Here is a 16,078-nt window from a genome sequence, read left to right as displayed (position 1 = left end):
TTATGAATATTTCAGAATGTATATATATGTATTATGACATTGTTATGTTCTAATTCAAGGTTAATGGATTGAGGGTTTATGAGTATTTTGGCATGTATACATATGTATTGTAACATTGATATGTTCTAATTCAGGGTTAATGGATTGAGGGTTTATGAATATTTCAACATATATATATATATATATATATATATATATATATATATATATATAGATTGTAACATGGAAAAGAACATAATGAAAATCAATGTGCTATGTACATGTATGTATTGTAACATTGAAAGGAACATAATAAAAATCAATCTAATAGTTCTAATTTTGAGATCCAAGAGAAAATCTTTGTGTGTTCTTCTCATAGTATTTTTTTCTATTTTAAAATTGAAATCCAAGAAAAAATCTTTGTGTGTTCTTCCCATTGTATATTTTTCTATTTTAAAATTTTATTTGATAATTAAAACCAACCATTCCCAAAAAAAAAAATATACAAAATGATAATGCGATAACACTATATAATTCATGGAAATTCAAACCAATTTATTTAAAGTTGGAAAATGCAAGCATGTTTAGTACTTTACATGCCATTCCTCACACCAATTTGTTTATGGTTTGAAAAGGCATGTTTAATACTTTACGTGACATTCCTCAAACCAATTTGTTTAAGGTTTGAAAGTGCGTGTTTAATACTTTACAGGCCATTTAAGTCCCCTATATGGACTGCGTCAATGGAATATACCCCTTCTCTTTTACCACCCCTTTTAAACCTTTCAATCATTTTAGCTAACAACCGGCCTTAGCCAGAACTCGTCAAAACTTTTCTTTTATAAGGTGTTAACAGGATCCTCTTTCATTAATAAGGAATATAACGTCCTCCCTCTTTCATTAACTAAAGTCCTTGCTAGCTTATAGAGAACCACTTAGGTCAGAAATTGGAAAGAATAGGTCCAGTCAGGCTAGCATAAGACGTGACGCATGTTTTGTAATTCGGTTTTTTTTCTAGTAAAGGATTTAAGGGCAGCATGACTGAATATAAAAAGGTAACTCCGTGGATGCATGTTTCTTTTCCCAAGGATGCTGCATAAATAAATTTTGACGACTAATTTTATAAATATGTATTTGTTCATTAGAAAAGGATTTTAAATAAACAAGGGAGGCTGCATCGCAGCTAGTCCTTGCCTTTTGCTGGGAAAGCCCTAAGTATCTGACAACTCAGCCAGATTAGCACTTCCCTTGCAAAGGCAACAAAAAACTAGAAACAGAACAAGGCTGCAACCATGGCGTTGATTTTCATTTCATCATATTTGACATGAGATACGGGTTGCAAGCGTGGACCGAAGACTGTAATCTTTCAGTAATTAAATTTGCAATGAATGCTAGCTTGCAACAGATAACCTCGATACACATTAATGGTTAATTGATAATTGAACAAACAGGCACATTAAAATATCTGCACTTGAAAATTTTGAATTTGCTGATGAAAAGAATGAATGAGGTATCCCAGAAATAAGAACGCCTGAGAGGTTACAAGAGGAGAGCCTTAAGATCAAGAGTGACCAGCTCAATCACAAAGATGAAATAAGAATGCCTGAGACGTTACAAGAGGATCTTGGTGAAATGGTGAATTTGACCAATCTTGAACACTTGGATATGTGAGCCTAAATTTGGAAATGTTTCCAGATTCTTTAGCGAATTTGAAAAATCTTCAGCACCTAGATTTGTCTGGAAGCCAAAGTTTGGATATCTTTGTAGATTCCTTGGAGAAATTTGACAAATATTCAAGACTTCTGGCGAAAGATCAAATATGCTTTCCCTATTTTAGGAGTTCAACAAATTTCACCACCCAAAATCTGACGGTGGGAGAGTTAGGAGAGGTCAAAGAATTGATCCCTCTCCTAACTATTAGAAAACTCGGGATATTCACAAAATCAAAATCTGCAATGTAATATTTGTTACAATGCAAAAAAAATTGTAATTTATAAAAATGCCAAAATTTGAATATGCTTCCAAATTGCCTCTGGAATCTGACAAATCTCCAGCATATGGAGCTCAGTTCTTGCAAAAGTTTGAAAACATTTCAGGGTCATAAAAGAAGTATCTCGCTTCCTGATATGTATGTCATTATGCATGAATGACTCGATATATGTCATTTCGCAAGCAATTAGATCGATCTCGCGAACCTCTGCATCATCGCCGATGTCTGAACATGCTGCCAAATTCGTCAGGAAATTTGAGGAATCTCCGTCACATCGATCTGAGAAATTGTCAAAGTTTGAAGATATTTCCAGATTCCTTTCAAAATCTATCGTAACTATCCACGTTCGAGAGGGATTGCTACGACTTGACTAACTCCAACTTGCAAGTCCGTGTAACATGTAAACGTGTCACTACTATTTCAATGCCTGCAACATTCCAACTGTCTTCCCCGATTACAGATGGAATGTTATTTCCAAATTGTCATTTGTAAATGTTTTCACTATCAAATTTGATAAAACAATTTCACGTTGACATCATTAAAATTAATATCTACACTGATTTCGTCCAAAATGTTAAATTGAATGGATTTAATTTGTTTTTAATCAAATGCACATGCACATTCATTCCTATGAACAACATGACATGGAGTGTTTTGTTTTATCTAAAAAATCAATAAAATATGTGTGAATCAAACTAAGAAGTGAGGTGAGGTCCCCCTATTCCGCGTGTGACATCGGGCCAGAAAGGGTGGACGTTCTTAAGTGGCTTGGACACAACCTTGTAGTAACGCGAGGTTGTGCCAATGAGAAATTGTTAGTTAGGCACGGTACAAAGTCAAAGAACCTAATTCATTGAACTCTTTGAGGACAGGTGCTAAACTGGAGCGAAGGCAAGCATCTGTATCCGCACTAGCATAGCGACACCAACATGATTGTTTTGTCATGAAAAGCACAGCCACGTATCTCTCATGTTGAACACCAAGATGCATGCATACCAAATGCCTTATTACCATAAACGCCAACATGCCTGCATGCATACCAAATGCCTTACAATAAACGCCAACATGCCTGCATGCATACCAAATGCTTTATTTTGGCATAGAGAAATCATCACCGGGGAGAAACGGGGGATTTACAGTACGCCACGAACTTGTTCAGGACAGGGACTTAGCCGAAGGAACCAGTAAGTAATACATTACTAAACCAGTCAATAAAATACTTCTGCTATTTTTGTTGAAGGTTCTCTCGAATTCCTCAGTTAATAAATGAAATAAGGTTGCAGAAGGTTGTCTGTAGTAAACCCTAGCTCTTTTCATCTTCAAATTGGGAGCAAGTCTAAGTTTAGGAAATTCATTTATAAAGGTCAGTAAGTCTAAGCAACATAGCAGAGGGAAAATGACAGCCGGTTTCATTCGAAGAGAGCCCACAGACCATACCAGGCTCCATAGTCAACCTAAAGCCGTAGCTTTTTTGAAAGGGGTAGGATGGTTATCATTTTTCGATAAGTTAGATGGATTTGATGATGTAATTGCACTCGAATTCGCCCAGAATTTTGAGCATATTCAGGTTCAGAACAATTGCACGCCCTTTTATTTTTTGAACCCTTCTGAACAATTGCACGCCCTTTTATTTTTTGAACCCTTCTGCAGTCTGCAGTAATCATTTGAACTAATGTTCTCATGGTGACCTCTGTTGTTGCTGTGATGATGAAGCTAACAACGTGGCTCAGCCAAGTGTGTATTTTTGTCCAAGAATCGTTTGTTTTGGCAAAGATGCTGGACTGCTGTCTAAAATTGAGCCTTTATGGTTGCCTTGCGAAATTGCTTTTTTAAATTTTTTTCTTTGCGTCTATCGGAGAATTATGAAGCTTTTTCGATGAATTCCACTTTGTTAGTGTTCTGAGCTAAAACTTTGGCTGTAAGACTAGCGATTTCGCGCAATTGCTTCATATGATGAAGAAAATTCGCTATTAACGAGAGACAATCTGGTCAATATGATATTTTCACAGTTCGGTAAAATTGCGTTATAATAGGATGCCTAAAAAGGTTCTGCAGAATCCGCTAATTAGTAATTGAAAATATTTTTGATCTTATCTTCTATGTTCTTCGTGCTCAATTTTCAATTTTCATTAGATACTCAATTTTCTCTCTCTCACGAAAAAAAAAAAAAAAACATTTATGCATTTCTTGGCTAAATAGAGCTGCTTTAAGGTTAAATTGTTTCATTAGATGCTAAAGATGAAGATCTTGGAGAACTTGATATCTGACTGGTGAATGCCTTTTGACTGCAAAGTTCCAGTCTTCTCAGGATTACGAGTGCAGTAAATCAAGCCCATACAGGCCTTTGGATGGAAGTCCAGAGACTCAAAAAAATTGCTCTGTTGTGCAAATATATTTAATAAATGAGGATCGAATTGCCACCCGAAACCCTTATAATGAGGTCGGTTCTAAAAATTTAACATATTCGCTTCGCTTTTTAACCACTCTCGTGGATGGATATAGATGGTTATAGTTTAAACTTTCAAGGAGTGCTTGATTCAACTGATACAATTTTTTTGTGTTTTTCAATTTACATTTCATACTTTTGATTGATTGTGCAGAGAATAAAGGAAGCTTGCCAATCTGTGGTAGGGAGGCTCTGGAATGCAGAAGAGAAGTAAGAACTTAAAATATTTTGTTAGAGAATCAATTATAATCTACTCAATTGCATTTTGTTTTGTCAATGAGTGAGGGTAAGCTCTTAAATGGAATCATCGAAAACTAAGGCACTGAAAGATTCATTACTGTTTCACAGATTTGGCCATAAAAGAAAAGGAATATGGCAGTTTATAAGCACTTCATTAGATCTACCATCCTTACTAAAGCTTTCTATAACATCAGCATTCCAAAAAAAGTTAATTGTTCGCTGATAACTACATACCCTACAATTCATTATTTTGTCGTTGTCTATGATATTGCCTCTGCAACAAAAAGCCCCAACAAAGATAGGGGAGCTGAAGCCTGCAATAGAAAATCAACTTCCAGGCCTCTTTTCTATGCCTCTGTTGCTGGTGCTGGAACAGAATGAATTTTTTGGCTTCTCGGATTCTCTTGTTCCAGCAATGTCCAATTCTGCTTTCAAACCTGAAAGTCCTTATTGCAGCGCCATCCTATTCCGAAAGTCAGGTCAGTGCCACAGGTTCTTCTCAAGCATCAACATCAAAGAGCTCCAATGCCCTTACTTGAATCTAATCTAAGGAGGTCGATGTCCATTCAAAAGGGGAATTGATAGAGTCAGATGAATGCACAGGGGATTCTTACTAAGACTAGCACCGGATTTTCCACATGCAGTTGCAGAATTAGCACTCTCGGATTCATTCTTCCTAACAGCAGGGGATTGATTTGCCCACTACTAGAACGAGGACAGGCCTAGCCCCTGGTTTTTTCCTTCCTATTATGCCAGGCTTCTGCCTTCCTGCTATCCTACTTGTTAACCTGTTAACCATGTGTCTAACGCAGTGTTGTCAACTTTCGAATGTACGACACATATATGACACATGTTTAGATGTAAACGAAGTGGTGGCAGGCGTAATGCAGTGGCGGTGCAGTGGTGGATAATATAGTTACATGTAGTGGTGGATATTCATAACATTTAATGCTTCAAACTAATACTAGAATTAGTTTACCTCTCTCAAAAATTTTCAAAAATGCGAAAGGAACATACTAATATATGATATGATTTTAGGCTCTTATAGCCTCCCCGCCTCGGGAAGAGGCTAAATAAGATGATTAAACAGATTACCTTATAAAACTACACGGTGACCCTTAAAGAGTTCGGATAAAGTTAGGTTATCCATGAAAATGACTAGCTAGAACTAATGCTATCTCACAATTTTCGATTGCTATAGTCCCTGGCCATTGCCAGATGGCAGGGACTAATAAGTTTTCAAATTAAAGAGAGTTCTAGGTTTAAGTCTTGAAAAAAAAAGATTGATGATAAATATGAATCAAGAATTTATCTTTGTATTTAAAATGAGTTAAGAAGAAAATTCATAGAATGGTGCGCATTGTTCCAATGGAATTTGATTAAAAATAAATCAATGAAGAGGCTTCAAAAATTTGGTTGCTCTTTTCATCTTAGTTTTTTAATTGGTTTACTTTATATTTATGTAATAACTGGACAGATGGAAGTGTTTCTTCAAAGTTTTTCAAGACGAAAAAGCATGATTGTCTTTATATAAGATATATAAAAGAGCAGATATGTACATTCGCTTGAACATTGCATATGTCCCAGGGAGATTTGGAGAAGCATAGACATAGGCCATATTTCAAAAATGGCAAGACCTTGCCAAGAAGACCAACAAAGCTTGGGCTATCAAACAGAAGCAAGATTAAACCAAACAAAACCTAGGATATTAACCTGCAACGTGATTGTCAAGGAAAACATAGGAGAAATATAGGAGGAGAAACCTACGGAACTAACACAAGAAACAAGGAGCAACATCATATGGAAACAAAATAGACAGAGAGAAATATAAGGCAAAAAGAAAAACTGAAAAGACCTGTTGATCTGCAAAGGAGAACTAGAAATCGGGAGGATAGAACTCCTGAATGGTAAATATTTTCCTTTCAGAAGAAACCTACAAATACCAAAAACTAGGAACCGCTTGAAGATCCTTCTTTGATAATACGTCTGCCTATTGATTTTGAGTCTTGTTGATGTGATGAATTGAGCCACCCTCCAATCTATTCCAATAAAATCTGATCCTGTCTAGCCATCCTACAAGGTGAGGCCTGGAAATGATATTTTTTCTAGCGACATAATCCACCATAACTATTGAGTCTCCAAAGATTGAAACACCCTATAGATTTAGAAAGAGGTTGAAGCTTAAAAGACCAGTGAGGGCCATCGCCTCAGCCTTACTGTTGGTGCCCCTCCCCCCATTCCAGTGGATGAAAAATTGACTGTTTTCATTTGCTAAAATGTGAATTCCACAGCCACATGATCCATTCTACTCAGCTCCATCGAAGTACGCCCTTGGCAGAGAAGAAAGCCCCTGAGAAAGCTCTTTACAAACCTGATTCTTTTGCTTGGGAGGATATTGAAGGATTGCTTCATAGAGAGAAATAATATTGAAAAAGATTTCCAAAAATGGGGATCTTTTGCCTTTGAAAATATAATTGTTGTGCCACTTCCAGATGCTCCAAAGAGTGATAATGAAAATCTCTCTCCATGAATCTTTTTGCTCACTGCACCATAGAAACGCTTCATTAATTGAAGCGTGAGTCATATGCTGGATTCCATAGCAGTTCTCCAAAGAAAGCCATAGCTGCTGAGATCCATTGCAATTCAGAAATAAGTGATAGTTATTTTCCTCTGCTGACCTGCATATGGGACAAAAACCAGGACCCTGCCATCCCCGCTTCTTTAAGTTCTCCCAAGAAATATTTTTGTTATGGAAAGATAACCATGAGAAGAAAACCATTTTTGAAGGGCACCCAGATTTCCAGAAAATGTGAGGGAATGAAGTATTGAAAGAAGACTGCTTTAGACCAATCAAACTCTGATAAACATCTTTAACACGAATAGAATTCATCCCTTTCGAGTTTCTCCAAATGAGACAATCATACTCCGACGAGCGAAAGATGCCGCAGTTTCTGAGACGAGTTCTGATATGGTCCCACTGAAGAGAAATTTCAACCAGCATCTCCAAACTTCCAGCTTCCCTCCAGTGAGGGATTGGACCCTGCCAGCCAGAGATTAGACAGTCCCAAAAGAAAAAACCTTTCCTGTGCAGAAAAGACAGTAATGGTTCGGGAACAATGATCTCCTCAACGCCGCTTAGAAACTAGTCTTTCCCAATAAGGATATCTTTGCCGGATTGAGAATGCCAAATTAAATTCTTCAGGAGAAAACTTTCAATCTTATGGAGGCTTAACCATATTGAAGATCCATAAGAGGATTCGATCATCCCTTTCCTGAACCAGAATGATAGATCCTTCCTGCCCAGGTACTTCTTCTAAATTGTGTTGCTCCATGGCCCTTCTTCATAAATCCCTCTCCACAAAATCTTTTATAAGATTTCCTTTCCAAATGTCTGCAAATCTAAAAGGCCCCAACCTCCCATACTCTTCGGCAAAGACATATTGGATAATTTTGAGAGATGATATTCCCTTTTTCCTGCTTGACCCCCCCAAATAAAATTTGCAGTAAGCTTATTCATTGATTGTATTATGCTCGCAGGAAGGAAATATAAATGAGCCCAATAAACAGCCAGCTGGTTTAGCACAGATTGCGCCAGAATTACTCTACCCGCTAGAGAAAGACATCTATACTCCCAAATTGATATCTTCTTGTAGTATCTATCTGGGATCCACTGCCAGTCCACCTTTGAGTATCCATTTGCTTTTAACTGAAAACCCAAATATTTAATTCCAAGTCTGATGGATTGCGCTTCAATTCCAAAAAGAGCAGATAACCAATCAACATCTTCCTGGTTGATATCGTTGTGGTAAATGATTGACTTCGATCTGTTTATCTGCAATCCTGTTGCCTTTTGAAAGTTTTTAAGAATTTCATAGTAACATGACCATGTGAATCTGCATAAAATTCCGAACATTATAATATCATCCACAAAGAGATTATGTGAGATTGAAATGTTCCTGCAAATTTTCATCAGGAGACACCTATTTTCCTTTACAGCCTTGTTGATATGGAGGCTGAGCGAATTCATAGCCAAAATGAATAACAACGGAGATAGGGGGCAGCATTGGCGAAGGCCTCTAGATGCTAGGAAATAGGAAGATGGAATCTCGTTTATGATGATAGAATAATTCACCTTCTCAACGTAGGCCATGATCTAATTAATCATTTTGGCTCTTAAGCCGACCTTTGCAGGCAAGCATCTGATGAATCCCCGTTCCAGGAAATCATATGCCTTGCGAAGGTCGATCTTGAGGATGTCTGCATCACTTTTTTTGGAGTGAATGGAAAAAAGACCTTCTTGTGTTGTTGCATCCACGTCCATGATGTTTCTTCCCTGTAAGAAACCGTGTTGATCATTTGATAAGAAAATTGATAGAGTTCCTTTGATTCTTTCTGCAATGATTTTTGATATGATTTTGTAAGAGATATTACACAATGAAATTGGTCGAAAGTCCATGAAGGACTCTGCATTTCCTTTTTTTGGAATGAGCACTATATTAGTGGACGAGGTTTTCTGGTTGATGCTACCTGACATCCTGGATCCTTCTACCATTCTTAGTAGGTCAGCTTTGATGAGATCGAAAAAATGAATGAATAACTCTATTGTCCAACCGTCCGGCCCTGGGCATTTGTCCCTTTTAAAATATTTCATTGTTCTCAACAATTCCTCCTCAGTTACTGGCTGAAATATTTGATCATTTATATCCTCATCAAACATCTGAGGAAACACTTCAATGCCCCACAGAATATCCTGAAACCTGCTGTCTTCAGATCTTTTGTACTGCCTTTCAAAGTATCTCACTGCCTCCTTTGAAATTTCCTGTTGAGAAAAAAGGAAACCTCCTCTTCCATCACTTATTTTCCAGATAGAATTCTTTTCACGCCTGGAGTTTGCGACTTTATGAAAAAAATTTGTGTTTTTGTCCCCTTCTTTTAGCCATATCGCCCTACTCTTCAATCTCCAGAACGATTCCTCCTGTTCTAAAATTTTTATTTTCTTCTTTTGTAACTCCTTTATGCGACATCTCATTTGAAAGGATAGGTGATGAGCAGCCATAGCTCCTGATGCACTATCCAATTCCTTTTGAATTTTCTGGAGATCATTTCTGTTAGATTGCCTTTTCTTGAATTGCCACTCTTTTACCACCTTTCGAATGTATTCCATTTTGTCTCTGAATGTCATTAAAAGCGGAAAAGGATTAGAGGACGACATCTCGTTCCAGGCTTTTTTTATGAGATCATTGAAAGCTGGATCTTCCAGGTATGATCTGTTGAATTTGAAGGAGTAGCCATTCCTGAAACCCTTTTCCTTCCATCCTAACAAAATCGGTCTATGATTTGAAATGAAAACATTCTCAATCGATGAGAAGGGCATGCCCATTTGTCAATTAAGCTAGCATGAAGAATAAATCTATCAAGTCCCTTCGCTATATAGGCTTTCTCGATTCTTCCATTTTCCCATGTCGGATGCATTTGGGAAGGAAGGATGTCAACATAATTCCTTCTCAGCAACTCATTTTTTATTCTTTCAGCTAGGGGATCCTTTTTCCTATTGGTGCCCAGATTTCATCCATATTTAGTGTGACATTTAAGTCTCCTGCAATCAGTAAATATTCAACATCAAAAATTTCAGAACAAAAAAGTTTCTCCTAAAAAGGCAATCTATTCCTATAGGGAGCATATACATTCAAGATATTTATAGGAAATTTATGTCCCCTCATTTTTGCTGAGATCAAGATCCCCGCCAGACAACTATATGTTTTTTCTTTGATCCAATCCAGATCCCACAGGACTGCTAACCCCCCCAAAAGGCCATTAGCTTCCAAAGCAGATATGTACCAGGAAGGAAACATCTTCCTAAAATATGAGATTGCTACAGAAGAGGCGTGCATGGTTTCTTGTATTAGAATAATTTTGGGGTTTGCTGAGTGGAAAAAATTCTTTAACGCCAAAATTTTTTGATCTGCCCCTAGACCCCTTATGTTCATTGATATGATAAAATTCATTTTGGAGGTCTCTCGGCCATGCTTGCTCTAAGAGGCCTTTCTTCAGTCATGTCAATGATAGGAACATCTATAAGGGATAAATTACGGACTCCTCTGCCCACGCCTTCACCTCTTCCCCTGAAGTGCCTACTGCCCCTGTTGTTTTTCCTCCTCACCATAATGTTACTAGTGGAATTTGGACTTATTTGAGGAGAGTTTTGAATTCCAGGTTTATGTATGGTAAGAGCCTTTAGCTCCAGTGATTTCTTGCTCAATAAGAAATCTAAGTCACTGCCTATTGAGTTAGAGGGTGAGGATGTTGGTGAGTTAACAGGGGTGGTTGTTATCATAATTTCTTTTCCTTTCCCGGGTGGAGAATTGTTCCTAATTGGAGACGGTGATGATGATTTAATAACATGGATCTCATTACTACTTTTTTTAAAAGGATGAGGAATCGGGGGTGGATTAGGAACCTCGTGATCAGAGACAGGCTCCATAGGGGGCATTGATGGGGATATATGCAGATTGGGGATTTCATAATCAGAGACAGGTTCCAGCGGGGGCATTGAAGGGGATATGGGTTCCACAGGGACTGGGCTTGTAAGCGGCAAAGTAGAGCGCTGAAGATCTTCAGAAAAGGTCTTTTGCTGGTCCACTGACTCAGATGAAGACTGACTCTTTGAGAAAGGAAACTTCTCCGGTTCCGGGCATGGAGATTTTACCCTACAATCTTTTGCTGCAAACTGTTGGGATCCATGAAGCTTTCGGTTATTTATGAGGCACCGTGTACAATTCTTTATTAGATGACCAGTGCGATGGCATGCTGAGCACCTAAAGGGAACCCCCCAAAAATCCAACCTTTACCTAATTTTTAACTCCCTCTAGAGAATATCAATATGATCCGGAAATCCTACTCTGTAAGCTTTATCTATCAAAATCCACACCACTAGTTTATCTTTCTCTCCTAAGCACCATGGATCAACATAAACACATCTTTCTATGGCGTTTCCAATCTCAGCTAAAGTTTCTTTTGACCATAACTCTAATGGCAGACCGAGAAGTTTGACCCAGATCAAATTGTTTGATGGGGTATTTTTTAGTGGGTTATATCCGATATACCATCTGTGCAATGCCAGAAAGCTTCTTTTATACACCCACTGATGCTTCAAAATGATTTCCAGATCACTGGAATTAAGAAAATGAAAGCAATACCATTCCTTTAGTAGTCTAGCAACAATATGAACATATCCTATTAACGGTTTCCATTGCAATTCAAGCCAGCTTCTCATCTTTGGGTCATCCATTTCCAGAAAGTGCCACCGCCCAACCAAAGCATTTTCCTAAAGGCTTTCTATGCAGTCTTCTAGGTGAACACTATCTATTTTAATAGCTGCGGGTGGGGGAATAGTGTTGGTAGGTTTTTGGTTTTTCTGAGAGAATCCTTCATGCTAAGCCTTTCCTATTTGTTCTCTTTCATTTTGGCTGATTATTCGAGAAGGCCTTGCCTTTGCTCGGTCAAAACCATCCAAGTCATCCTGTGGGTCTGAGGGACGGACCAGCATGTCCTCCAGCATGGATTGCCATTTATTCGACATCTTGGCATTTTCATGGACAGATTCTGCCTGGATGGCTGCTTGAATCATAGCCTCAATGGCATATGTGTCAGATGGTAAATCCATTCCTAAAGAGGCCACCTAACTCTTACCTTATGGGTACCATAAAAATCCAAGAATGATATGAGTCGGACACTACATCTGAACAAAATACTCAAAGAAGGAATGTTTAATAATATACTCGTTTGACTGTAGTACTGACAGAGGAACCTTGGGAAATAGGTGGCCCTTTTTCCAAAAGGGGAGGAGATTTTTAGAATGCCATCTGTCCACCTATTTTAAGAGGGATGACTACATCATGATCTGGGCTCTAACAAGCATGAAGAATTTTGAAAAATGACGGCTTCGCTTAATTCAGAAGTTTTGATCCCGTCCCAAGGATAATTTAATGTTCAGAATATTATACTACTTGACTCTGCCCGAGGAATTCTAGGGCAGGTGTTAGGAATTAAGACATGTACCTTAGATCATAATCTGGCTTTTGGTGGAGAGAATCTGGCTCGGAAAAACCAGAAGGAATCGAAGGGTAACGACAATGAGTCAAGGGCTCCAGAGCAGATCAAAAATTCCCCAGAACCAAAAACTTCACGAAGCTTCTTCAGGACATACTATGCAGCAGCAAAAAACCTCACAGACACACCACCAGGGACCTAACTTAAAGCGGAAATCTGAGCATGGTTTGGTAATGACAAAGTAATTATGAATCTTGAAAACTGGTATCCATGACCAGCTTAAAAATGGATTCCCAGACATGTGATATCCACCAGTGATCCACCAGAAACTTGAATAAAGCTGAAACTTCTAAACTATATCAACATAACTTCTAGACCAGGTCGTCCTTTCTCATTGTATCATAACTAAATTTTAACTTCAAAACTGGTATTCATATTGAAAGATTTTACCAAAATTTAACTACTTCGACAATGCTGATAAATTTTCCTTTAAAATAGAAACTTTAATGACAAAAGACAGCATAATATTATGATAGAAATAACTAACCTAATTTTAATGGGAACAAGCGATATTGGTTTATATGTAAACCAATTTAGAATTCCCACAATTTCATGTTATCTTTATAGAATAAAATGTAAAACGAATTTTAAAAGATAGATGTCATCCCACATTTTCAAGCTTGCTTATGGAAGCGATGAAGTTTGCGCAGTGTCTTCCTTCATTTCATCTCCACTGAGAAGAGAATGCAATGGCACAATAAAATGATATGTGTGGAGCGAGATACAGATCATATTCCTCTCTATTGCTTATACTCATTCCATTTGTAATATGCATTGTGTGACTTTTCACTTTTATTTTTTCCTAATTTCTTATATTTTCATAAATAAATTGCCAAAAATGCCATTTTTATTTTCTAAAGTTTTTGTCATTGCCTTTGTCATTTTATTTTAGCCATAATAATCTAAATGAACGCCTATCATGAATTTTTTTTCCACCATTCAACTTGCAATATGTATCCCATGACCTTGATCTTATATTTTTTTTACATGAATTTTTACGAGGGCTATTACAGAACCCTCCCCTTTAGGGGAACACCCTCCTTGGTGTTCAATGACACTTACAACCACCAAGACCGTTGAAAAGAAAATCATACTACCCATAGAGCCTAATAACACAGTTCATTGTAGTATTTACAATGACCATCGTTGAACCATGAAAAGCATACCATTTACTAGAGATTTATAACATAGCTTATTATGGTATTTACAATAACCACATACACTTCTACACATTTGCTTCAATCAAATAATAATCATATTGTCTATGGATTTTATAAATCCGGCTCGATAGATTATTTACAATAATATACACATATGCACATTTACTCAACCAACAAATAAAAGGATACGATGCCTGCATATGCAATAAGGGAATCTAGAGGCTTACACCTCCACCCTCAAAAGTAGTACCAGGATTCACCTCCTTCCTAGGAAGTCCAAAATCCACTGCCAAAGTCAAAGTTGCATCCAATGTCCAATGCTACAATCTTACACCATCTGTCCTCTCCGTGAATAGTTACCGACTCATTGTTCCATGGCACACTTGCAATGTGCATCTGATTCCATCTTACAATGTTAATGACCAAAACAAATCCATCCGTGACCTTTCCTTCTCTGCTACACAGTCCCTCGGGCAATCTGGTCACCCCCTTCCATGCAGTCATTCACCTTCCAAATTCCCCAACATCCCCTATCGTGGGTGATCCATCCCTTGGCAAGGTTTCCTCGCATCGGAAGTTCAAACAACAAAAGCATATCCCTACCTCAAAATCATCCTACCTGTCATAGCATGCTCATGGAAATCAATGGACACTATTGAGAACCAGTGTCTCATAATGACTCTACTCCTGAAGTTCTTTATCAATATACGACTTCCTATTCCAATTTGTTTTGTTGATGCTGCTAATTCTTGTAGTTAGTTTCAACCACCCAAACTGGGCATTTCCATGCTTTCTTGTACTAAGCACATAATTTCTATTAAATTCAAAACGAATTGAAATAAATTTAAATCATACTTCATTAGTGGCTCGTCAATAAGGTACACTTGCAAATTATGTTTACTTCTTGACATAACAAGTCAAACTAGTTGTTTGATCAAATAATCATGTATAAACACATCACATCAGTTAGGTCAAAACACAACCATCATAGATCAAAATCATGAATCACATACAATCATCATAAACCATAATCATAGATCACATATAATCATTATAAATCAAAATCACAAATCATATGTACAATAAAACTAAAATAAAATACTAATACTTATCCTTTAATCGGTCCTTACTTCTGCCTTTGTTGTTATTGTACACACACTAGATCGGTCGCCACACCCAACAATCACCTAGTGCCTTTCCTTCTCTTCAATCATATACACATAAACATAGTGTACATCACAACACGTACATCCACACACAACGTACAAGACCACACAATACATACACTCACACCCTACACACAACATAACACATACACCTACACAGAATGTACGATACCACATAATACATACACCTACACCCAATGTAAAACACCACACATACATTTATACCCGATGTACAACACCACATAATACATGTACCTACACCTGGCATCCAACACAACACAATACAATTACTACACAGAGTACAATACAATGAATACACATGTCACAATACCACATCTACACAATGCACATACATACTACCACATGCCCACAACATAGAATGTACGACATGCACACAATACCACATGTACACTAGTACCATATGTACAACATGTACACAACAACACCTCCACAACGTGTCCACAACATCACATGTACACAACACGACCATCACAACGTATACACAATGCCACATGTACACCACACCACCTATACAATGTGTACACAATACCACATGTACACAACACCACATGCACGACATCTACATGACACCACATGTATACAGCGCCACATGCACAACATATACACAACATCACCTGCACACAGCACCACATATAGACAACACCATATGCACACAACATCACATGTACAATCATGCAGACAACACCATATGCACATAGCATCACATGTACAACATACACAAAACACCAAAGGTATAATCATTGAATATACAATACGCATAACATAGACACAACCTTAGTCACTAGGTTTGATGAATTTGAACGAATAAATTCGAAATTCGCCAAACTTCAACCGAATTCGAATTTATTCATTCAAGTTCGCCGAACAAGATGTCGAACTCAAATAAAATTCCAAACACGGACAAAATTCCAAACTCTAATTAAAAAACACCATTAAATTTGTTTAGGTTTGTTCATTTCTCTATTTA

The 16,078-nt window shown here is 37.5% G+C and overlaps 1 protein-coding gene across 1 annotated transcript; it reads right to left on the bottom strand.

Moving 5' to 3' along the window:
- Nucleotides 1-8,022: 8,022 nt before the first annotated feature.
- LOC149158415 (uncharacterized) lies at nt 8,023-10,035 on the bottom strand. The gene is made up of 2 exons (XM_089433974.1): nt 9,188-10,035; nt 8,023-8,548 (listed from the first exon to the last, which is right to left on the bottom strand). The coding sequence occupies exons 1-2, from the start codon at nt 10,033-10,035 to the stop codon at nt 8,023-8,025; spliced, it is 1,374 nt and encodes a 457-aa protein (XP_089290100.1).
- Nucleotides 10,036-16,078: the final 6,043 nt, after the last annotated feature.

This window comes from Pinus tabuliformis, chromosome 5_2, assembly GCF_031772625.1.
Source record: "Pinus tabuliformis cultivar Carrire ecotype Pingquan chromosome 5_2, CPIR1, whole genome shotgun sequence".
In the NCBI taxonomy this organism is placed as follows: domain Eukaryota; kingdom Viridiplantae; phylum Streptophyta; class Pinopsida; order Pinales; family Pinaceae; genus Pinus; species Pinus tabuliformis.
The sequence above is the reverse complement of the archived record's forward strand: the minus strand, read 5'-3'. Positions and strand labels throughout refer to the sequence as shown.